Genomic DNA, 25,726 nt, shown 5'->3' on the forward strand with positions numbered 1-25,726 from the left:
AACCAGGGCCCAGATGTCGTGCACTGCTTGTCAAAATGATGCTTCATGGTTGCCAGACTTGGTATAGGTCCCGAGTGGTGCAGCGGTCTAAGGTACTACATTGCAGTGGAAGAGGTGTCACTACAGTCCCTGGTTTGTATCCAGGCTGTATCACATCTGGCCATAATTGGGTGTCCCATAGGCTGGCACACAATTGACCATGAGTTGCCTGGGATAGGTTGTCATTGTAAATAAGAATTTGTTCTTAACTGACTTGCCTAGTTTAATAAAAAATATAGAAGGTACCTTTAGCTCCCAGGAGATTGACTGAGGATGTGGGGTTAGAGTTTCAGAAGTAATGGTTCCAATCTGTGAGTCGATAAAAGTTTAAAACCATATCAGAATACAAGAAGAGCTTTGTTTTGTGTTACTCCCTGACACCTGACACTTCTGGATTCTGGTTTTGATTGTTTTGCCCTCAGGCTGTATGCTGGTTGGACAGCCTAGTTTAAATGCACTCTACTCTTCTTGACCATGTTGATTGACAGGTTTCATGGCTTCCAGAATCTATTCTCAACATTCCAGGGAAATATCGCTCAAATGCTCTTTACTCCTGAAGTCCTGGAAGGCCTAATCTCAGAACCAAGAACCAAATCTCCTGTGCACTGGCCAGCGACTCCTTTTATGTTAACATAACAATCTGTCACGAGAGACCTACCTTCCCTGTATGGCTTCGTAAAGGGTCTCTCAGCACCTCCACATTTAACCTTACATCCAACAATAACAGTGTATGAAAACATCTCACCACTTCTCCAGCCTTTATCACTGCGTTATTTTTCTAGAACATGGCCCTGTTGATGTGTTAGCAATGAAGTCGGTACAGAGAACACGCGTGTGAGCGGAGATTTGCACCACTAATTACATGGATGAATGAAGTGAATCAAAGAAGTACTTCATGCAGCAGAATAATTGGGTGTTTTAATGTCATGGAGCAACAGCTGAAAACAAGACATTTTTTTATGGCTGATTTAATGACCAGTGGTTGTGTTCTAAGAGATTTTATAGATGCTTAGCAATGGCTGAGCGCCCTTTATAAGGATCATTTAAGGGTTTTGAAATAGCTATTGTGTCAAACCCAGTGAGCAATGTCATTAAAATAAATATGAAACGTTCATTTCATACTTTAATCTGAGTTATCCCGTAAGAGAGCTAATGAGTTTGTCTCTTATCCTTAGAAACATCAGAAACACCATCAGAGCTTCACTAATCATTTTCTCAGTTCCTTTTGCATTACAATCCCTTTGCTTAAGTAGGCTGCACACAAGTTAAGGATTTTAGACTCAAAGACCCCTTGGAGTGACATGTAATGCCACTTGTTAATTTGTACATTTTCATTCCGAGAATTAAATGGGTCAAAATTGATCAAAGCTGTGTCTGGGTTCAGGAAATGACTCTCTACAATGACTGGCAGACCATGAAATAAATAGGTCACCTTTCTGCAGTGGATTTTGATTCAGTGTCATGGTCATTCAACTTCTGTGTAGGCTGCAGATGGTTCAGTGAGTGGAATTGATTAGGCTACTTGAAGTAGTGCCAATTGAAAGCAAGTATACTGTACAAACAAATATTCACATCAGCTTTCAGTGATTTCAAGTTGTCTTTTTTCCTTGCCAGTTCCAATATCTGTATCTAACAAAGATCCCGTCTCTTATGGATACCATCTATAACTGCATTATAATTCAGCACTAAGGCACGGAGGTTGGCTAACATACCACGGCCAACCTACCACAAACCCATGAGGTGACTTAATTGCTATTAGAAACTGGTTACCAATGTAATTAGAGCAGTAAAAATAAATGTTTTGTCATACTCGAGTTATACGGTCTGATATACCACGGCTGTCAGCCAATCAGGGGCAGTAGCATAGCCTAGTGGTTAGCACATTGAACTAGTAACCGAAAGGTTTCAAGCTCAAATCACCTAGCTGACAAGGTACAAATCTGTTGTTCTACCCCTGAACAAGGCAGTTAACCCACTGTTCCTAGGCTGTCCTTGAAAATGTGAATTTGTTCTTAGCTGACTTGACTAGTTAAATGAAGGTAAAATAAAAAATCAGCATTCAGGACTCAAACAACCCAGTTCATAATTAAGATTTTAAACCTGGGGTTTGTTCAGGAGGATGCAACATTCAGAGAGAAACATGGAAGTCAACTAATGTGGCTCAACTTGTTTATTTGGATCCCCATGAACTTTTGCAGAAGCAGCAGCTACTCCTCCAGGGGTAAAACATGCAATACATTTAAAAAACAGTCACACAAATGTTAAATACAACGATATATAAATACAAAATACAATAACATTCAAACAATACAACAACAAATAATGTGTGTGTTAAGAGTGTCTCTACAGTATGTGCGTGTTTGTGTCCCTTGCCGTTCCATGTTTACCCCACAGAGAGGCAGTATTGGACTTTAAGCAAGGAGAAAAAAGTGTGCGCTTATTTTTGGTCAAAGAAATGGGTAGATGGATCAAGTAAGTAAAGTATATGTTTTAGGTTACATTAAACTATATATATTTAAGACGTTTTTAGCTTATTTGATCATTTAAAAAATGTGTATAGGCCTACCAAATTTGGAAAATGTCGGTCAGCCTAATTCAATTGTAGTCGAAATGTGACACTCCCAACGAATATGGAGATGTAAAATAGTCTAAATCAGAGCCAGACTGAGGGCATTCTGACATCAGCAGTCCAAAAGGGGATGAGACCCTCGGAAGGAAGAGGCGGTTTGTGATGATGTCACAGGATGCCACCGTAGTGGATCAATTTCAATTTGAAGCTCGAGCTCCTCTCCTCGCTTTTACCGTAGAGCACACTGGATTGAACCATTAGTGAACGGACAACCGGACTATTGGGCTCTGGGAAAAGGGTCGGGAAAAGCAGAATTCGCTATTTTCTTCTCATTTGAAGGCGACATTTCTCAGTAAGGTAAGACACATTTTAATGAATTCCAGTCCAGCAGAATGACAGATTGGAATCATTTCTGGTCTCTTTCTGGAATTGGTTCTGATTGGGTTTGGGTAGGGTATCAAGGTGGATCAGAGTAAAACTGTCTACACAAATAGGCCTAATGATAATAAAGTGATAGTATATTGTTGATTGTTAAGATTGGGTCAAGAGCTAATAAAGCTTGATCAACCATGCAGAGTTCCTCTGAAGAACAGTTGTTTAAACATCACGGTTTACGTCCACTGTTGCTGTTGCTGTTTTTGTTGTTGTTGTTATCTGCATTTTTATGTAAGAGGGAGTTTGAAAATGATGAAATGCTAAGGGATAATATGGTTTAGATAGACAGGGCTGGCCATGGTGTGATGCAGCACGGCAGGAATATATGCACTTCTAGAAAGAAAACTTCACGACAGGCAGGGAGACTATATGAACAAAGGAAATAACACATATCAACGGCTATATCCTTCACACACGAGGTGATACTATAGAAGTTTCATCGCTTTTCTACCAACTGGTCATCTTGTTATTTTAATGTTCTTTCTTTTGAGCATTACAATGCCACACATTGGCTGGTTGGCAAGTTGCGCAGCTTCACTGTTCTATGATGACATTGGTCCTTCTCAGGGTAATAGAACCTTCACTAGCTGTTGTCAGGGAGATTCAGACAGTTTGGAGTATGTCTGGAAGACACTTCTTGATGCCTGCTGAATGGCGCACACTGCCTGTTACGAAATAGTCTGGACTGCAGATGTCTGCTGGCAAACGTCTCATTGCCATGGTTACGTGGTTACAAAAGCACCATGGTCAGTCTAAACAGATTGATAGAAGGCTTTGGTTCTGACTTCAGAAGCAGCACCATGTAAAATGTACACACATTGGTGATTGGTTTTGCTGCAATTCATTGATGTGAAAATATTTCATTCCAACGAGATGAGATGTGAGAGTACACACACACACACACTGACAAAAGGTTTATCTTATTTCAATACTATACAGATGCAGGCGGTGCTTGACTTGGGCAGGAGCTCACCGGAGCTGAGTACCGGCACCTCAACGTTTCTACTGCTTGAGCTCCTGTTCTTCATATAGAATATTACCTCACCAGTGTTGTGGAGCTCCTGCATCTAAATATCAACAGTACAGGCACCTATTTCAGTCCAAGTCAAGCACTGGTTGCAGGGCATGCTGTAACAAAACGAGTGCAACAACACTTTCATCTTCAGGTGTCTGAGCTACACAGTGGAATGGGCTTGGTGCCCCTGAAGTGCCCCTTTAAGAGAGAAAGCACTGTGTGTTGACCAGTGTGTTGGACAGTGGAAAGGTTTGGGTACATTTCCAGGGGTCTGTTGGAGAAGGACATAAGTTAAACAAACTGTCAGAGGGTTGACAAGTGCTTCCTGATTTAGGAGGGCTGGGATGGGGCTACTGCAGGAAAGTGAGAAGGAGAGGGGGAAGAAAGAGAGAGAGGGATAGAGAGAGACAGGGAGAGGAGAAGGAGAGAGAGAGGATGGTAGGGGGGAGGGGGGTAAATACCTCCATGTTTCCTTGGTTCTGCCAAGCTCTCTCTCTCCTCACCCCCTCATGAATTCCATTAATTTGGTACTGTAGAACCTTTGGGGTGTTGGCCGACTCAACCCTTCATGTTATGACCCAGGAAAGCTTGGAGAGGAAACCCTGACATGTCTCTCAGGCCCCTCCCTGCTGTTCCTCCCTGGTGCTTCAGGAAGGGCACAAGGTTATCATGGTTGGGCCTGCTGTTATTCTGCTTGGCTTCAGAGAAGAGAAGTGCTTTTGTCTTATTGCCAAGCTGATGGTTTAAACCTGACGCTGCATGTTTGGGGAACGACCGTCGCTAGCTCTGTTTTTGTTTTAGAAAAAGATAGCTAATGCATTAATATCCAGAGGTGGGAGTTTGAGTAGCTCAGATCCCTGTGGATTTAAATAAATATTTGGACATTGACCAAGTTATTATCATTTTGGCTCCGTACGCTACCACAATGGATTTGGAAGGAAACACAGCATATTGGAGTTGAAAATAAATTAAATTGAAATTAAATAATGAATGTGAGTTGAAAGTGCAGACTTTCAGCTTTCATTTGAGGGTATTTACCTCCAAATCGGGTGAACGGTGTAGAAATGACAGCACTTTTTATATGTGACCCCCCAATTTTAGGGGCTCAAAGTCATTGGACAAACTAACATAATCATAAATTAAATTGTGAGTTTAAAAAAATCTTTTGCAGTCAATAACTGCCTGAAGTGTGTAACCCATAGACATCACCAGATGCTGGGTTTCTTCCCTGGTGATGCTCCGTCAGGCCTTTACTGCAGCTGTCTTCAGTTCCTGCTTGTTCTTGGGGCATTTTGCCTTCAGTTTTGCCTTCTGCAAGGGAAGTGCATGCTCAATTGGATTCAGGTCAGATGATTGACTTGGCCATTGCAGAACATTCCACTTCTTTGCCTTAAAAAAAGCATTGGGTTGCTTTCGCAGTATGCTTCGGGTCATTGTCCATCTGCACTGTGAAGCGACGTCCAATGAGTTTTGAAGCATTTGGCTGAATCTGAATACAAGGGAACCAATTCCATTGGCAGCCATATATGGCCATAACACCCCCTCCACCATGATTCACAGATGAGGTGGTATGCTTCAGACCATGAGCAGTTCCTTCCCTTCTGCATACTCTTCTCTTTCCATCCGTCTGGTACAAGTGGATATTTGTCTCATCTGTCCATAGGATGTTGTTCCAGAACTGTACAGGTTTTCTTAGATGTTATCTGGCAAACTCTAATCTGGTCTTCCTGTTTTTGAGGCTTGCCAGTGGTTTACATCTTGTGCTAAACCGTCTGTATTTACTCTGGTGAAGTTTTCTCTTGATTGTTGACTTTGACACAGATACACCTACCTCCTGTGGAGTGTTCTTGATCTGGACAACTGTTGTGAAGGGGTTTCTTTTCACCAGGGAAATAATGATTCTGTCATCCATCACAGTTGTTTTCCGTGGTCTTCCGGGCCTTTTGGTGTTCCTGAGCTCACCAGTGTGTTCTTTCTTTTTCAGAATGTACCAAATCGTTGATTTGGCCACACCTCATGTTTTTGCTCTCTCTCTGATGGGTTTGTTTTGAAATGTCAGCCTCATGATGGCTTGCTTCACTGGCAGTGACAGACTTCATGTTGAGGGTTAACAGCAACAGAGTCCAAATGCAAATGCCACACTTGAAATCAACTCTAGATCTTTCATCTGATTACTTATAAATTAACTAATGAGGAAATAACACACAGCTAGCCATGGAACAGCTGAGCAGCCAATTTCCAATGACTTTTGGTCCCTTAAAATGGGGTCACATATCAAAAGTGCTGTAATTCCTACACCATTCACCCGATTTGGAGGTAAATACCCTCAAATTAAAGCTGAAAATCTGCCCTTTCAGGTTATATTCATGAATTGATTTCAACTTTGGTTGACAGTTAAAATAATAATAACTTGGTCAATGTCCAAATAGTTCTGGACCTGAATGTATGTGATAGAAGATTTATATTACCCACTACTCGCTATGTACGGTATCTTAGGTTTACGGGTAGTATGTTTGTCAGTTGGTGCTGTTCCCTTCACAGATGCTATTGGGCTGCACCTCCATGTGTGATTTATTATTGAGGAAAGGATCAAAGGGGCCGGTTCTGGGTTCAGTTCTGTGTGATTGATGGCTTCATCACATCAACACGTGTCTCTTTAATGCTTTCAAACCAAAACAAGTGTATTTGGAAATAGACTCAGACATCTTGTTTACTGACATGGATGTGATAAGGTAGTTGGCTATGTCAGTGGTGACATAAGCAGGGGCGCAACTTTGGTTTTAGAAGTGTGTGAGGGGGGACATTAATATTTGTTTTACGCATGGGCCTAAAGCAGACTGTTGCCTCGTTTTGTATCACATTCCAATGGTAAAACTGGGGGACAAAAATACAATTTCAGAATGTGTGGGGGGGGCATGTCCCCCTTGTCCACAGTGAAAGTTGCGCCCCTGGACATAACAGTCATATAAGTGACAATGTCATTGATAATAATGTAATTAATTTATCATATGAGTGACATAGCATTCAATCATATGAATGGTTCATCTAGATCCATCTATAAAGGTCTTCTTGAAAAAAACTTGTTTTAGTGTATTATTATGACTGTGATCTCTCTCCCTCTTCTCCCTGTTTCTCTCTGAGACCGATAGGGGGATTATTGCAAGCAGTCTTGGCTCTGAGCCGTAGATAGCAGTTCGCTTGGCTGGGAGTGAAATTTTCCTCTCAGTAAAACCCCTTCCACTGTTCACAGACCTGCTGACCTGTCTCTATCTCTCCTCCAGGACCCGTTGACAGCAGAGCCAGGATGGATGCTAACGGCATATTCTCACTTCTGTTGCTGTGTTCTGTCACTGAGGTAATATACTCAACCCAAGTTGTGAAGTCATTTACCCTTTGTCCTCGATATGCCTTTTATAAACTCACTGTGGCATGCAGAGTGAATATGGTTGCTCTTGAAAGTCGTTAAAACATGATCATAACTCATATTTAACTCAAATCCACACTTTCACTCTCTTGATTTGGTTTGATATTCTAAAATACTCTGTCCGTGAGTGTATCGTTTCCTCTGAGTGTTAGCCATTTTTTTCACAGCTGTGTGTGTTGGCGAGCCCTGAGGGGAATGACTCCCAGCAGCACCATACCCAGAACGTCTACCACGACATCGGTGTCACCAGGAACACCATAGTCACTGCTCAGTTTGAGTGCTATCAGAAGATCATGAAAAACGACAAACACAACAAAATAGGTAAGGGTCCCTTAAGGGTGGTGTGGTGCAGGTTGTAATGGGGTAGCTCATTTGTTCAATTTCAATCTCATGATTTGCATCGTAGAGATTTTCAATTTACTCTTAGCATATTCAATTTGAATTTGAAACAATCCTCAGTCTTAACTGAAATGGTCCTAACCCCAGTGAATAGCACCTTCTAAGGAACTGACCTCCTAGTTTCAGTTTCAACTTAAAAGTTTGCTTAAAGGGATACTTCTGGATTTTGGCTAAATCTATTTCCCTAGAGTCAGATGAACTTGTGGATACCATTATTATGTGTGCAGTATGAAGGAAGTTAGAGGTCGTTTCGCGAACCAATGCTAACTAGCGTTAGCACGATGACTATGGGTATCTGCTAGCATGCTCATTGCCAAAATCCCAAAGTATCCCTTTAAACTGCCTGTGTTGTTGTGTCCCTTCACTCAGGGCCAGTTTGTAACAGGACGTGGGATGGCTGGCTGTGCTGGGAGGACACAGAGGCAGGCTTCACTACAAACCAACACTGTCCAGACTACTTCCAAGACTTTGACACAGCAGGTCTGTATTTTGCAATCTGGCTGGTCTCTCCAACCCAACGACATTGAACAGAGATTATTGTATGACTGTATAAGGTAATGTACGAGTCAGCCTGGCTATTCTCTGTTAGGCTTTTAGAGAAATGTCCTTTGCTGTTTTCAACGTTCATTTTAGTATGGATAAAGGGATGAAAGTTATTCTCATGAATGGATATCATTATTTTTTAATTAATGCTGTGTTGATTGCTGAGATGAGCAAGTGTCACACCTGTCCACTCTTCTGTTGACTCACGTTGGTTGATGCACTACATCACTCACCTTCTGTTTCTAATCACCAGAAATGGCATCCAAAGTGTGCAGTGAAACGGGTAATTGGTTTCTACACCCGGAGAGCAACAGGACATGGACAAACTACACCAAATGTACGGCATACACCAGTGCAGGAAGAGTGGTAAGACAAGTGACCTTTTGATAAGCTTTTTAATGTAGTTATGTTGTGGATATTATATTGTAATGCATGTTAGGTTGACATGGTGTATTCTTTCTCAGACAGCGATGAATCTCTACTACCTGGTTCTGATTGGACATGGACTGTCGCTGACGTCATTGTTCTTCTCATTGGGAATATTTTTCCATTTCAAGTAAGTTACTCTGTTAGCCCATAAGTATGCTCCTGTTATATATTTAATTTCATTAACCTTTATTTTAACATGGTGTCATATTGAGACCAAGTGTCTTTTTCAAATGAGCCCTGCACAATATAAACACACATATCAACACAAAACCCAATAAAATACTAAATTACAAAACATGATCATAGAAAACGAACACAATCTTCACTTAGAGCATTCCCCACTACTGATTTAAATTATATAGAAATACACTGCTCAAAAAAAATAAAAGGAACACTTAAACAACACAATGTAACTCCGAGTCAATCACACTTCTGTGAAATCAAACTGTCCACTTAGGAAGCAACACTGATTGACAATCAATTTCACATGCTGTTGTGCAAATGGAAGACAACAGGTGGAAATTATAGGCAATTAGCAAGACACCCCCAATAAAGGAGTGGTTCTGCAGGTGGTGACCACAGACCACTTCTCAGTTCCTATGCTTCCTGGCTGATGTTTTGGTCACTTTTGAATGCTGGCGGTGTTTTCACTCTAGTGGTAGCATGAGACGGAGTCTACAACCCACACAAGTGGCTCAGGTAGTGCAGCTCATCCAGGATGGCACATCAATGCGAGCTGTGGCAAGAAGGTTTGCTGTGTCTGTCAGCGTAGTGTCCAGAGCATAGAGGTGCTACCAGGAGATAGGCCAGTACATCAGGAGACGTGGAGGAGGCCGTAGGAGGGAAACAACCCAGCAGCAGGACCGCTACCTCCGCCTTTGTGCAAGGAGGAGCACTGCCAGAGCCCTGCAAAATGACCTCCAGCAGGCCACAAATGTGCATGTGTCTGCTCAAAAAGTCAGAAACAGACTCCATGAGGGTGGTATGAGGGCCCGACGTCCACAGGTGGGGGTTGTGCTTACAGCCCAACACCGTGCAGGACGTTTGGCATTTGCCAGAGAACACCAAGATTGGCAAATTCACCACTGGTGCCCTGTGCTCTTCACAGATGAAAGCAGGTTCACACTAAGCACGTGACAGACGTGACAGAGTCTGGAGACGCCGTGGAGAACATTCTGCTGCCTGCAACATCCTCCAGCATGACCGGTTTGGCGGTGGGTCAGTTATGGTGTGGGGTGGCATTTCTTTGGGGGGTCGCACAGCCCTCCATGTGCTCGCTAGAGGTAGCCTGACTGCCATTAGGTACCGAGATGAGATCCTCAGACCCCTTGTGAGACCATATGCTGGTGCGGTTGGCCCTGGGTTCCTCCTAATGCAAGACAATGCTAGTCCTCATGTGGCTGGAGTGTGTCAGCAGTTCCTGCAAGAGGAAGGCATTGATGCTATGGACTGGCCCGCCCGTTCCCCAGACCTGAATCCAATTGAGCACATCTGGGACATCATGTCTCGCTCCATCCACCAACGCCACGTTGCACTACAGACTGTCCAGGAGTTGGCGGATGCTTTAGTCCAGGTCTGGGAGGAGATCCCTCAGGAGACCATCCACCACCTCATCAGGAGCATGCCCAGGCGTTGTAGGGAGGTCATACAGGCACGTGGAGGCCACACACACTACTGAGCCTCATTTTGACTTGTTTTAAGGACATTACATCAAAGTTGGATCAGCCTGTAGTGTGGTTTTCCACTTTAATTTTGAGTGTGACTCCAAATCCAGACCTCCATGGGTTGATAAATTTAATTTCCATTGATAATTTGTGTGTGATTTTGTTGTCAGCACATTCAACTATGTAAAGAAAGAAGTATTTAATAAGAATATTTCATTCATTCAGATATAGGATGTGTTATTTTAGTGTTCCCTTTATTTTTTTGAGCAGTGTATATAGAAATATGGTGTTTTTCTTACTTTAGATTGAATAATTGAATTATTTTCTATGGAAGAAGGAGGAAAAACTCATTCATACTGGCCTACTCATAAGGAGGCATTAACGACACAAGCGTCATAAATTATGTTGGGAGAATGTAATTATAAGGAGTTGTAGGGAGTTTAACTCGATAAAGATGGTAAACATTGTTCCATCTTCCATTGTTGTCCATTCAACATAAGGATATTTTCTTTCTTTCCCTACCAGGAGTCTAAGCTGCCAGAGGATAACGCTCCACAAAAACCTATTTTTTTCATTTGTGTTGAACTCAGTCATCACCATCATCTGGTTGACAGCGGTGGCTAACAACCAGGGACTAGTGCAGAGCAACCCTGTGAGTATGATGACTAACAACCAGGGACTAGGACAGTACAACCCTGTCAGTATGATGACTAACAACCAGGGACTAGTACAACCCTGTCAGTATGATGGCTAACAACCAGGGACTAGTGCAGAGCAACCCTGTGAGTATGATGACTAACAACCAGGGACTAGGACAGTACAACCCTGTCAGTATGATGACTAACAACCAGGGACTAGTACAACCCTGTCAGTATGATGGCTAACAACCAGGGACTAGTGCAGAGCAACCCTGTCAGTATGATGACTAACAACCAGGGACTAGGACAGTACAACCCTGTCAGTATGATGACTAACAACCAGGGACTAGTACAACCCTGTCAGTATGATGGCTAACAACCAGGGACTAGGACAGTACAACCCTGTCAGTATGATGACTAACAACCAGGGACTAGTGCAGAGCAACCCTGTCAGTATGATGACTAACAACCAGGGACTAGTGCAACCCTGTCAGTATGATGACTAACAACCAGGGACTAGTGCAACCCTGTCAGTATGATGACTAACAACCAAGGACTAGTACAACCCTGTCAGTATGATGACTAACAACCAGGGACTAGTACAACCCTGTCAGTATGATGACTAACAACCAGGGACTAGTGCAACCCTGTCAGTATGATGACTAACAACCAGGGACTAGTGCAACCCTGTCAGTATGATGACTAACAACCAGGGACTAGTGCAGAGCAACCCTGTGAGTATGATGACTAACAACCAGGGACTAGTGCAGAGCAACCCTGTGAGTATGATGGCTAACAACCAGGGACTAGTGCAGAGCAACTCTGTCAGTATGATGACTAACAACCAGGGACTAGTGCAGAGCAACCCTGTGAGTATGATGACTAACAACCAGGGACTAGTGCAGAGCAACCCTGTCAGTATGATGACTAACAACCAGGGACTAGTGCAGAGCAACCCTGTGAGTATGATGACTAACAACCAGGGACTAGTACGGTACAACCCTGTCAGTATGATGACTAACAACCAGGGACTAGTACAGTACAACCCTGTCAGGATGATGACTAACAACCAGGGACTAGTACAGTACAACCCTGTCAGTATGATGACTAACAACCAGGGACTAGTACAGTACAACCCTGTCAGGATGATGACTAACAACCAGGGACTAGTACAGTACAACCCTGTCAGTATGATGACTAACAACCAGGGACTAGTACAGTACAACCCTGTCAGTATGATGACTAACAACCAGGGACTAGTGCAGAGCAACCCTGTCAGTATGATGACTAACAACCAGGGACTAGTACAGTACAACCCTGTCAGTATGATGACTAACAACCAGGGACTAGTGCAGAGCAACCCTGTGAGTATGATGACTAACAACCAGGGACTAGTGCAGAGCAACCCTGTGAGTATGATGACTAACAACCAGGGACTAGTACAGTACAACCCTGTCAGTATGATGACTAACAACCAGGGACTAGTACAACCCTGTCAGTATGATGACTAACAACCAGGGACTAGTACAGTACAACCCTGTCAGGATGATGACTAACAACCAGGGACTAGTACAGTACAACCCTGTCAGTATGATGACTAACAATCAGGGACTAGTACAACCCTGTCAGTATGATGACTAACAACCAGGGACTAGTACAACCCTGTCAGTATGATGACTAACAACCAGGGACTAGTACAGTACAACCCCATAAGTATGATGACTAACAACCAGGGACTAGTACAACCCTGTCAGTATGATGACTAACAACCAGGGACTAGTACAACCCTGTCAGTATGATGACTAACAACCAGGGACTAGTACAGTACAACCCTGTCAGGATGATGACTAACAACCAGGGACTAGTACAGTACAACCCTGTCAGTATGATGACTAACAATCAGGGACTAGTACAACCCTGTCAGTATGATGACTAACAACCAGGGACTAGTACAACCCTGTCAGTATGATGACTAACAACCAGGGACTAGTACAGTACAACCCCATAAGTATGATGACTAACAACCAGGGACTAGTACAACCCTGTCAGTATGATGACTAACAACCAGGGACTAGTACAGTACAACCCTGTCAGTATGATGACTAACAACCAGGGACTAGTGCAGAGCAACCCTGTCAGTATGATGACTAACAACCAGGGACTAGTACAGTACAACCCTGTCAGTATGATGACTAACAACCAGGGACTAGTGCAGAGCAACCCTGTCAGTATGATGACTAACAACCAGGGACTAGTACAGTACAACCCTGTCAGTATGATGACTAACAACCAGGGACTAGTACAGTACAACCCTGTCAGTATGATGACTAACAACCAGGGACTAGTACAACCCTGTCAGTATGATGACTAACAACCAAGGACTAGTACAACCCTGTCAGTATGATGACTAACAACCAGGGACTAGTACAACCCTGTCAGTATGATGACTAACAACCAGGGACTAGTACAACCCTGTCAGTATGATGACTAACAACCAGGGACTAGTATAGTACAACCCTGTCAGTATGATGACTAACAACCAGGGACTAGTACAGTACAACCCTGTCAGTATGATGACTAACAACCAGGGACTAGTACAGTACAACCCTGTCAGTATGATGACTAACAACCAGGGACTAGTACAGTACAACCCTGTCAGTATGATGACTAACAACCAGGGACTAGTACAGTACAACCCTGTCAGTATGATGACTAACAACCAGGGACTAGTACAGTACAACCCTGTCAGTATGATGACTAACAACCAGGGACTAGTACAACCCTGTCAGTATGATGACTAACAACCAGTGACTAGTACAACCCTGTCAGTATGATGACTAACAACCAGGGACTAGTACAGTACAACCCTGTCAGTATGATGACTAACAACCAGGGACTAGTACAGTACAACCCTGTCAGTATGATGACTAACAACCAGGGACTAGTACAGTACAACCCTGTCAGTATGATGACTAACAACCAGGGACTAGTACAGTACAACCCTGTCAGTATGATGACTAACAACCAGGGACTAGTACAGTACAACCCTGTCAGTATGCAAAGCAACACTAATTATACTGTACATGTACAGTACCAGTCAAAGGTTTGGACTAGAGGTCGACCGATTATGATTTTTCAACACCGATACCGATTATTGGAGGACCTAAAAAGCCGATACTGTTTGGACACTCATTGGCCTAGAAGGCCAGCATCCCAGAGTCATCTCTTCACTGTTGGCATTGAGACTGGTGTTTTGCGGGTACTATTTATTGAAGCTGCCAGTTGAGGATTAGCTTGGATTAGCTAACACAACGTGCCATTGGAACACAGGAGTGATGGTTGCTGATAATGGGCCTCTGTAGGTCTATGTAGATATTCCATAAAATATCAGCCATTTCCAGCTACAATAGTCATTTACAACATTAACAATGTCTACACTGTATTTCTGATCAATTTGATGTTATTTTAATGGACAAAAAATGTGCATTTCTTTCAAAAACAAGGACATTTCTAAGTGACCCCAAACGTTTGAACGGTAGTGTATATTAAAGGTGTAAAATATATATTTAATATATAAGGTTTATGTATTAAAGATCCCAACCTGTTTCACAACAACAGAATTAACTTAGGATGTAAATAATGAGCAAAGCATTTCCAAGCTCAGTAGACAAAAATGTCTACTCAACCATAGACTGTTGGTTGACCCTGACCGGGGATATTCCAAGCTGATATTAGTTCTGCTACCCCACCCCCCACCAGGTGAGCTGTAAGGTGATCATGTTTATTCACCTGTACCTGTTTGGCTGTAACTACTTCTGGATGCTGTGTGAGGGCATCTACCTGCACACACTCATCGTCGTGGCTGTGTTCGCCGAGAAACAACACCTCATGTGGTACTACCTGCTTGGATGGGGTACGTGAAGTTACGACAAAACTATTAACTAATGAAACCATTCACTAACTATTACACGATTAAACAACGCTTGCCTTTTTAAGGGACGTTTCTAGAGGTTCATTTCATGTTGAATTACAGTTGTTTTTCCATTATGTCATCCATTAAAATCAATTATTGAATAATCTCCCAGGATTTCCACTCATACCTGCATTGATACATGCAATAGCACGAAGCTACTACTACAATGATAAGTAAGTATTTTGATATCTTTCTCTCTGGTCTTTGATAAGTATGCCATTCTCTGCCACATACAGTAATTCATGGATAAGCGATGTTGTCCACATGAGTCAAATATCTCTTGGCATCTCCCTCTCTCCTCCACAGTTGTTGGATCAGCTCCAACACTTCCCTCCTCTACATTATCCATGGTCCCATCTGTGCTGCCCTGCTGGTGAGCTCTTCTTTAAGCCACAATTCCAAGTACATTAACTAACGTTTATGACCATCCCTGTTCTTCCCCTTGTGTGATCACTGTAAACAGAACCGTCATCAACCTCAGGTCTCCTTTATACTCTGGCTGGGATTTTAAGTACATTTACTTTGGACATAATGGACATGTCTCTGGCAGGACTCATTGGACACATTGGCTTATTTCCAAAATCTCTCTCCTCTCTCCTCTCTCTCTCTCTCTCTGTCTGGCTCTCTCTGTCTCTCTGTCTCTCTCTGTCTCTTCTCCCCCTCCCCATCCCTCCCTCCCCCTCTCTCTCCAGGTGAATCTGTTCTTCCTGTTAAACATTGTGCGTGTCCTCATCACCAAACTGAAGGTAATCCACCAACAAGCAGAAGATCATTTCCTCTATTTGCTGTAACAAATGGACTAATAAAGTTGCATTGTATTCTAGGTGACCCATCAAGCTGAATCTAGCCTCTACATGAAGGCTGTGAGAGCCACCCTGATCCTAGTCCCTCTCCTGGGCATCCAGTTTGTCTTGTTCCCCTACAAACCCCAGGGACGCTTCGCCTTGGAGATCTACGACTATATTATGAACATCCTCATGCACTACCAGGTAGGACAACTCTAGAACATTCTCAAATTTCTAGAATTCTAGAGACCTTCTAGAACTTCTAAGTCAACTCTAGAAGTTCAGTTAGAGTAGTGTCCCAAGCTGGTTAGTGTTATCTTCTTTGTGTTGAAGTATCCTCTTTCTATCCTCAGGGTCTCCTGGTTGCCACCATCTTCTGCTTCTTCAATGGGGAGGTAAGACGGGATATTACGTTATTCTGAACTAACTCTATGTCAGAAAGCTGAGCTGATGCAACCATAATTACTTTGATAAGGTGTCACGTTGGAGCAATGTAAACTGTTGTCCGATGGGACTTTCTTTCTTCCAGGTCCAAGGTGTTTTGCGAAGGCACTGGAACCAGCAGAGGATCCAGTTTGGCAGTAACTTTGCCCATGCAGATGTCTTCCGCTCAGCCTCATACGTGGCGTCATCCCTGACGGAGGTGCATCGCTGCTACAGCATCGACGGGCACACCGAACACATGAACGGCAAGAACAGCTACCACGACGTCGAGACGGTGACACCCACCATACTCCGGTCGGACAACCCGTTTGCCTGAGGCTGAAGGTCGGAAGTCGCGGGTCTTGGGTCTGTACAGTTACACAGTGGCAGTTAAACTTTTAGTTGAAATGGCTGCAGACAATTTGGAACTCTTTTCCCACCATATTCTAGAACATTTTCTCAAACTTCTTGGCAGTAGCCTTCACAGCAATTGGATGATGGTGAAAAAGTACATGAACGTTTATAGGGAGCACTACTCAGCCTCTTGATCTGGTCAATACAGTTACCTTCAACTGATCCACTTTAACTTCACGAGGACGGAATAGGCACTTAACTAGAGACACCTGTGTAAAGGCATGGACACTACCTACACTACCTTAAGGGTTTTAGTGTGAGGAATGGACACTACCTACACTACCTTAAGGGTTTTAGTGTAAGGAATGGACACTACCTACACTACCTTAAGGGTTTTAGTGTGAGGAATGGACACTACCTACACTACCTTAAGGGTTTTAGTGTAAGGAATGGACACTACCTACACTACCTTAAGGGTTTTAGTGTAAGGAATGGACACTACCTACACTACCTTAAGGGTTTTAGTGTGAGGAATTGACACTACCTACACTACCTTAAGGGTTTTAGTGTAAGGAATGGACACTACCTACACTACCTTAAGGGTTTTAGTGTAAGGAATGGACACTACCTACACTACCTTAAGGGTTTTAGTGTAAGGAATCAATCTTGCCGTTTCATCCTGTGGACTGAAGAGCCTGCAACTGCACAACAACCTCTGACCCAAGAGCCTGAGACTCTACAACAACCTCTGACCCAAGAGCCTGAGACTCTACAACAACCTCTGACCCAAGAGCCTGAGACTCTACAACAACCTCTGACCCAAGAGCCTGAGACTCTACAACAACCTCTGACCCAAGAGCCTGAGACTCTACAACAACCTCTGACCCAAGAGCCTGAGACTCTACAACAACCTCTGACCCAAGAGGAGTACAGTGCAATGAACTTGTTGGGCCTACTGGTGATATAATGACTCCCATTCTGTAAAGGACAAAGGAAACCTAATGTACATGGACCTTAAGCACTGGATTATGTATTAAGATTGGCAGGCTCGTTATGGCTCTCTTTATGACAAGACAAGTAACTAAACGTCACAGTGGATTTTTTTGATACAGTGTACAGTTACAATTGTTTTATTTTACAGCCATTAGCATTGAATGTGTTATCATGTGTTGTTGTCTGTGGTTTGAATTTGCATGGTCATTGATGGCTACTTATTTATAACTATGTTACAGTAGTACAAGATGGACCACCCATTAGAATGTTCATTTCCTGTCAGTGTATTTCCCTGTCCAGCGGTCTTCTCCCTTCTGTCTAGACTAGGGTTTAGTCCCTCTGTGGGAGTTTATGTCTGGCACATAAAATGACCTTGGTTTTGCCTCAGTTTTATCTGTCATAGTTGAATGTATGTAAGTCTTGTTTAAGTATGTTAAGTATTTTTTTTCATAGAGTTGCTTCATATCCAAATGCTGGAGAGAATTCTGCTCACACGTGGAGACTTAATGTGGAGGGAGAGAGAGCGCTGAGAGAGAGAGAGAGAGAGAGAGGGGGAGAGGGAGGCAGAGAGTGGGGTGAAGAGAGGGAGAAAGAGAGAGAGATGGAGAGCGAGAGAGAGAGAGAGAGAGACGGGGGGAGCGAGAGAGAGAGAGAGGGAGACGGGGGGAGCGAGAGAGAGAGAGAGAGACGGGGGGAGAGAGAGAAGGACAAAGTGTTTGTGTTTCCTGTATATTTCAATATGTATGTCTATGGATATGCCAATATAGAAATACAACATGTTCAAGGAGGAGTCTATAGGGTATTTATGTTTCTCACTACTCAAGTGAGTTACCTATCAACCGTGAGTTACCTATCAACCGTGGTATGTCATGTGGATTTTGTCAGCACTGTTTTCATTAACTTTGTTGTAGTATTGTATACCTTGATATTGTAGAGCTGCAGTTCTGTTTTCATTATACATGATAACTGATGGCTGGGTCTGACATGTATTATGGATGGTGTCTGAACTCATTGTAATGTTCATTTGGTCTTTGGTAGTCAGGAACAGGATATAGAATTCAGAACAAACTGTTTTGTGTTCCACTCAATTCTGAGTTTTACTTAGGAACGCTTCAGGCATGTTTCTCTGTTCTTCTATGAATCTAATGTTTTTCCTTCAGGCATGTTTCTCTGTTCTTCTATGAATCTAATGTTTTTCCTTCAGGCATGTTTCTCTGTTCTTCTATGAATCTAATGTTTTTCCTTCAGGCATGTTTCTCTGTTCTTCTATGAATCTAATGTTTTTCCTTCAGGCATGTTTCTCTGTTCTTCTATGAATCTAATGTTTTTCCTTCAGGCATGTTTCTCTGTTCTTCTATGAATCTAATGTTTTTCCTTCAGGCATGTTTCTCTGTTCTTCTATGAATCTAATGTTTTTCCTTCAGGCATGTTTCTCTGTTCTTCTATGAATCTAATGTTTTTCCTTCAGGCATGTTTCTCTGTTCTTCTATGAATCTAATGTTTTTCCTTCAGGCATGTTTCTCTGTTCTTCTATGAATCTAATGTTTTTCCTTCAGGCATGTTTCTCTGTTCTTCTATGAATCTAATGTTTTTCCTTCAGGCATGTTTCTCTGTTCTTCTATGAATCTAATGTTTTTCCTTCAGGCATGTTTCTCTGTTCTTCTATGAATCTAATGTTTTTCCTTCAGGCATGTTTCTCTGTTCTTCTATGAATCTAATGTTTTTCCTTCAGGCATGTTTCTCTGTTCTTCTATGAATCTAATGTTTTTCCTTCAGGCATGTTTCTCTGTTCTTCTATGAATCTAATGTTTTTCCTTCAGGCATGTTTCTCTGTTCTTCTATGAATCTAATGTTTTTCCTTCAGGCATGTTTCTCTGTTCTTCTATGAATCTAATGTTTTTCCTTCAGGCATGTTTCTCTGTTCTTCTATGAATCTAATGTTTTTCCTTGCGCTGAGTGTTGACATTGTACAGGTGCCAAACTGTTTATTATTTTTATTGTGGGGAATGCTGTACTGAATGTTTGTGAAGTGTAATGCAATTATAGGTCATTAACAAACGTTGCTCTGACACTTCTGGTTTGTGTTATTCTGTACTGAGTTGTGAAACCAACACTGATGGGCCGTGGTGTACGCAGTGTACACACACACACACACACACACACACACACACTCACACTCACTCACACACACACACACACACACACACACACACACACACACACACACACACACACACACACACACACACACACACACACACTCTCTCTAAAACATACACACAGATGAGAGACATACAGTACACAGTCCTAGACAAGCTGTTGGTCCATAGTGGAAGTGTATCAAAACTGTCTGTGTGGTCTAAGCAATGTGTAGCCTGGCTTTAAATCATTCTCCTCTTAAATGAAGTCAATGGTCATTTCAGCACTTCAAACAACATGTCTGCTTTTGTTTTATTGGACATGATGCATGTCTGTTTTATCATCATCTGTGCTTTGAACAAATCTGCTATTGCATGAAATTAGTATTGATTGCTACACTACAAACACTCCTATTTGTATTGATTCATTGGATTCATATGAGATCTAGAATCCCCTGTATGAAAGCTGTTACAAGTGAATACAAGCGTTATAAGCAGACAGGAGAGAAAAGTCATTTCCATCAGTAGGGAACTTCAATATCTTCCAATAATTCATGCCGGGAAAACACCAAAGTGCTGAAATGAACCGTAATGATTGAATCAATGTTTGTGGAAATCTAAACTCTAGACATCTGCTTTTTGTTTAAAGCAAATTGAGGATTACTTTGAAAAATACTTAATGATTAAGTTCCCTGAGGCAAAACCTCGCAGCTAACCTATTTTAACATCTGCTATGCATATTTCTTGGTAAAATTAAGTTGCATGTTTGATTTTCTCGTCCCATTATGAGAACCAACAGAGCTCAGAGGATATGCATTACTGGAAAACATTAGCCATCAATACTATGTTATATATACTGTTTCCCATAATAATGACCAATGTCCCTGAGAAAGGCATCTTGTTGACCAATGTCCCTGAGAAAGGCATCTTGTTGACCAATGTCCCTGAGAAAGGCATCTTGTTGATCAATGTCCCTGAGAAATGCATCTTGTTGATCAATGTCCCTGAGAAAGGCATCTTGTTGATCAATGTCCCTGAGAAAGGCATCTTGTTAATAAGTGTCCCTGAGAAAGGCATCTTGTTGATCAATGTCCCTGAGAAAGGCATCTTGTTGATCAATGTCCCTGAGAAAGGCATCTTGTTGATCAATGTCCCTGAGAAAGGCATCTTGTTGATCAATGTCCCTGAGAAAGGCATCTTGTTGATCAATGTCCCTGAGAAAGGCATCTTGTTAATAAGTGTCCCTGAGAAAGGCATCTTGTTGATCAATGTCCCTGAGAAAGCCATCTTGTTCATGTTATTGTATCCACTTCTTTGATCTTGTATCTGGGTCTGGAACTAGAACTGGGTCTGAAACTGCGTCTGGGTCTGGGTCTGGAACTGGGTCTGGAACTGGGTCTGGGACTGGATCTGGGACTGGAACTGGGTCCGGAACTGGGTCCGGAACTGGGTCTGGGTCTGGAACTGCGACTGTGTCTGGGTCTGGAACTGCGACTGGGTCTGGAACTGAGTCTGGAACTGGGTCTAGGACTGGATCTGGGACTGGAACTGGGTCTGGGACTGGGTCTGGAACTGGTTCTCTAACTGGGTCTGGGACTAGGTCTGGAATTGGGTCTGGAACTGGGTCTGGAACTGCGACTAGGTCTGGAACTGGGTCTGGAACTGGGTCTGGGACTGGGTCTGGGACTGGGTCTGGGTCTGGGACTAGGTCTGGAACTGTGACTGGGTCTGGGTCCGGAACTGGAACTGCGACTGGGTCTGGGACTGGATCTGGGTCCGGAACTGGGTCTGGAACTAGGTCTGCGTCCACAACTGGGTCTGGAACTGGGACTGGGACTGTGTCTGGAACTTCCTATGGAGAGTTGGAGTTGTTTTTCATCAGAGGATGCATGTCCACTTCCTCATTGTGACACACTGCTCCATATTTTCCTCTCAGTCACTGGGTTACTGTAGCAGAACATCTCCTTTCACCTCTTAAAAGTCACTCATCAAAGACATGATACTGTATATGTAAGGTTGACACGCTTGAAATGATTGTTCCTATCTATGACAATCCACAACAACAATATCAAAACAATTGGCTTCCGCTCAGTTCTGTATTGTTGTACGGATCGAAATCTGAAATGTGTTATGTACAGAACACAGACTCACTTCCTGTTTAAAAAAATACGGCATTGAACTTGTGATCCGTCTGCTCTGGTGCTCAGTCGCAAACAGTTCCCCTTGTCTCATGACCACTGCCTGTTTACTAAGTATAGCATTCACATGGCCAGTAATACCATGGCTTCTGTCAACTGTCTGGTCAATGGATCTCTATGGAACAACCAATCTGTAATTTATATTTCTATAGGAATGGCGACTCCATCTCTGACAATGCAGAATGTTCAGTGTAGAATTCTCCGGGTCTTCTTGATCAGCTTTCCCCAGGTCCGGTACGGACCTGAACTGTTAGGATGGAAGGCCCAAAAAACGTCCCACAACCAACACTTCCAGGCAACGTCAACCTTCCCCTCAGAGAAACTCAGTCAGAGTACGTTGAGCTGTAGCTCCATCAACTAACCTATTAGAACTAATGGTCAGGAATGTCACTATGTTTGTACCACCGGAACATGACTCCAAAAAGGCACCAAATGTTGAGATGATTGACCCTTCTGTGACCCCACCCCTCCCTCCTACTCTTGGCAGCCCTCTTGGATCTAGCCAAACTTTACAAAGGGCCCATAGGCGTCACTGGGCGGCCATAATGACGTCTGTGTCACACTCACCCTGGGCAGCTGAAACAGGTGCAATGTAATCAATCTCTACCAAATGGAGGTGCAAATGGAAGAGAGAGAGAGAGATTTGAACCCTGCTCCAATACCTTCAGTTCTACATAAGGGCTTTTAGTGGTGATGACGACCAACCCTAATCTGACTTCCTTCAGAGTTTAACTCTGGCAAAACATTAGCACTCCCCCTGTCTGGCTTTAGAAGAGGAGCAATGGAACTGAATCCCATCACCACCTAAATATTTTCTAAACTATAAGGGGTCATAGCCTGTCTCTACACACTATGTATACGTCCCAAATTGCACCCTATTCCCAATGTAGCACACTACTGTTGAGCAGGGCCCATATGGCACTGGTCAAAAGTAGTACACTATGTAGCGAATGGGGTGCCATTTGGGATGCAGCCTGTATCTGCCATAGACCCAGATTCCCAGTGTGTCTGTCAGTGTGTGGGTGAAAGATGAGCGAGGGTCAGATAGATTGCATAGAGCAGGCTTGGCCTGCCTTCCATGGAACACTGACAACTTCTCTAACACATTCCAGAACTACGTATCTGTGGAAGTATGTGTGGGACATTCTTTTTGAGGTTTGCTTGAGGAGGGCCATGTTGACAGGATAATCCCTTGACCACAACATCGTAATCAAGTGCTTTTTGAATGAGGAAATTAAATTGAATGGAATTGACCTCCATTACTGGTGAATCGAGTCAGCTTATAGGGTAGGCTATAGGCGAAAATCAGCCCACTTTGCTTCTACCACAACGTATTGTCGAAGATCATTTCCAGTCACACTATCATTGCCATTAGTGACAGGAAAAAACCAGCGATGATGACAACACAATACGAACAACCACACCATTGGCTACTAAACTTAACAACCAGAGACAGACACACATCTGGCAAAGAGATACATGCTTAGAACATAATCTGGGCTTGCCAAGTATAGGATGTCTGCACTCTTGAGAACAATGGAATGACTTCTTGGCTGAGGCTGGGTGTAGAGGGTGTGGAGGGGTTAGGTCAAGCTCTGAGCTCCGTGGCCCAGTTGAGTGGATGTGACCTGGGCTGGCTGGGCTGGATGGCTGGGTGGGGCCCGCAGGAAGTCTGGTGCTCCGTTGGCCCCTCAGTCCGCTTGGCCTTACCGACAGACAGACATGGGGTCGTAAATTGTAAACTGTCAGGGCGCTCCCATTTGATTCCACAGTGAGGTTTTTGGGTGTCATTGGTGGTTTGGGATACATGCAGCGTAACACTCATCATGATTGAATAGATTTAAAAGGGTCTCACTGAAATTCTGTGAATCAGAATGCTCTGAAAGTTATGGGCATACCGCAACCCTAACAGAAAACAGATACTAAAGGCTTTCTGTAGAAGTTGATGAACATGCAAGCGATGGGACCATTCCTATAGTGTTTCTCACATATTGTTGTTTATCGAGGTTAGGTGAGGAAACGTCTCAAAGCCATGTTTCATTGTGGGATCTCTCATAAGACAATCCCTCCCCAAAGTCCAGATGATAAATGATCTGTGAAGGTCAAAGGGAAATGATTTAGTCATAACTATTTAGTAATTAGGTTGCCGATATTGCTTGCATGATAATGCGCAACTAAAAGCACAGTGCAGTTTTGTCAGATGCAGGAAACAGAATACGTTTGTGTTCCATGTTTGATTGCCTGTTGTTCATCACTGACTCAGTAAACATGTAAACTCAAATTCATTTCCCACACCAGCTTGTGAAACCAAGTATTTTCCAGGCACACTTAACTTACAGTTAGTATCAGGCGAGCAACTTGAACCCAAACAAGTTCTCAAGGAAGGAACAAAGTCCTTAGTAATTCCTAGAAGAGCCCATTAAGACATTACAGAAACAATCAGGGGGCTAATAAACACAGTTCCTCTGCTATTCAGAGGAATGCTAAGAGCAAATGTCCAGCCGGTCCACTCACACTAGGTGTGCCTTCGTCCATCCCTCCAGCCCTCTACCCCTCCATCCCTCCAGCCCTCCACCCTTCTACCCCTCCACCCCTCTACCGCTCCAGCCCTCCATCCCTCCACCCCTCCAGGCCCCCACACCTCTAGCCCTCCACCCCTCTAGCCCTCCACCCCTCCAGGCCCCCCACCTCTAGCCCTCCAGGCCCCCACACCTCTAGCCCTCCACCCCTCCAGGCCCCCACACCTCTAGCCCTCCAGCCCTCCACCCCGCTAGCCCTCTAGCCCTCCACCCCTCCAGGCCCCCACACCTCTAGCCCTCCATCCCTCCACCCCTCCAGCCTTCCAGCCCTCCAGGCCCCCACACCTCTAGCCCTCCAGCCCTCCACCCCTCCAGGCCCCCACACCTCTAGCCCTCCATCCTTCCACCCCTCCAGCCCTCCAGGCCGCCACCCCTCCAGCCCTCCAGCCCTCCAGGCCCCCACCCCTCCAGCCCTCCAGGCCCCCACACCTCTAGCCCTCCAGGCCTCCATCATGCAGTCTCCACCATTCCAACGTCTCCCAGAGAACTCTCTCACTCCTCTCCGTGTTTCCTGTCATTGTTCTTATCCCAGCGCCGACCGCAGGCTCCTCCCAGGATATGGGAAAAGGTGGGCTGTTAAAGCACATTGTTTCCTGTCGGCCAGCGCCGTGGAGAGGGAGGGGTGGACGGCCGGTGGGAGGGCGGGCCAGATATGACCTTTGACCCCTAAAAAAGAAGCATGGCATTTTTAGGAGAATCCATCCAGGTGGAGGAATAGGCTGGTCTACAGACCAAGTAAGGGAACCTTTGAAAACGTGACGTATCGGAATCAGGACTTGTTACATGTACAATATCTGTATACTCACTCACAAACCAAGCCTGATCGCCAACATTATGAGTTGCACAGACCACAGCACATTTCCCATGCTTGTTCGAGTAAGGTTTCATAATCCCTGGCTTGGAAAAGTCAACTGTATAAATCAAGTAGACTTAAGAGATTCTACGTAGCCAGAAGAGTGCAGCCAGATGTCATATTGAGCAATTAGACTGTTACTGAGTGAGGATTACCGGAGCTTCCAGTCGGCAAAATGTCAGACCTAACTTTTGGTGGTTTGGTTGTCCAATGGTCATGAGTGATTAAAGCCAAGAGGTTTTCATAGGGCCAGTATGTCTCGATGCCACAACATT

The 25,726-nt window shown here is 43.8% G+C and overlaps 1 protein-coding gene across 4 annotated transcripts; it reads left to right on the forward strand.

Moving 5' to 3' along the window:
* The first annotated feature begins 2,442 nt into the window (after window positions 1-2,442).
* Window positions 2,443-19,754, forward strand: LOC110527250 (calcitonin gene-related peptide type 1 receptor). Of its 4 annotated transcripts, XM_090206747.1 has the most exons (15): window positions 2,443-2,965; window positions 7,340-7,413; window positions 7,650-7,803; window positions 8,251-8,361; window positions 8,678-8,790; window positions 8,889-8,980; window positions 11,043-11,169; window positions 14,915-15,068; window positions 15,241-15,301; window positions 15,435-15,501; window positions 15,821-15,874; window positions 15,953-16,117; window positions 16,267-16,308; window positions 16,443-18,799; window positions 19,592-19,754. In XM_090206747.1, the coding sequence occupies exons 2-14, from the start codon at window positions 7,363-7,365 to the stop codon at window positions 16,671-16,673; spliced, it is 1,422 nt and encodes a 473-aa protein (XP_090062873.1). In that variant the 5' UTR covers window positions 2,443-2,965; window positions 7,340-7,362; the 3' UTR covers window positions 16,674-18,799; window positions 19,592-19,754. The 4 variants fall into 4 exon arrangements, with proteins under 4 accessions (XP_090062873.1, XP_090062875.1, XP_090062872.1 ...); XM_090206749.1 differs by lacking the exons at window positions 2,443-2,965; window positions 7,340-7,413; window positions 7,650-7,803; ... (2 more) ...; window positions 8,889-8,980; window positions 11,043-11,169 and adding an exon at window positions 11,379-11,429; XM_090206746.1 differs by lacking the exons at window positions 2,443-2,965; window positions 7,340-7,413; window positions 7,650-7,803; ... (2 more) ...; window positions 8,889-8,980; window positions 11,043-11,169 and adding an exon at window positions 11,839-12,564.
* The last annotated feature ends 5,972 nt before the right edge of the window (window positions 19,755-25,726 follow it).

This window comes from Oncorhynchus mykiss, chromosome 18, assembly GCF_057628025.1.
Source record: "Oncorhynchus mykiss isolate SJ-2025 chromosome 18, ASM5762802v1, whole genome shotgun sequence".
NCBI lineage: Eukaryota > Metazoa > Chordata > Actinopteri > Salmoniformes > Salmonidae > Oncorhynchus > Oncorhynchus mykiss.

Excerpts from the sequence above, each read along its gene's own strand:
- LOC110527250 (XM_090206746.1), top strand. The coding sequence starts at position 11,851 with ATGATGACTAACAACCAGGGACTAGTGCAGAGCAACCCTGTGAGTATG. Across the intron at positions 12,565-14,914 it reads GACTAGTGCAGAGCAACCCT|GTGAGCTGTAAGGTGATCAT; the intron begins GTGAGTATGATG and ends ACCCCCCACCAG. Across the intron at positions 16,118-16,266 it reads ACATCCTCATGCACTACCAG|GGTCTCCTGGTTGCCACCAT; the intron begins GTAGGACAACTC and ends TTCTATCCTCAG.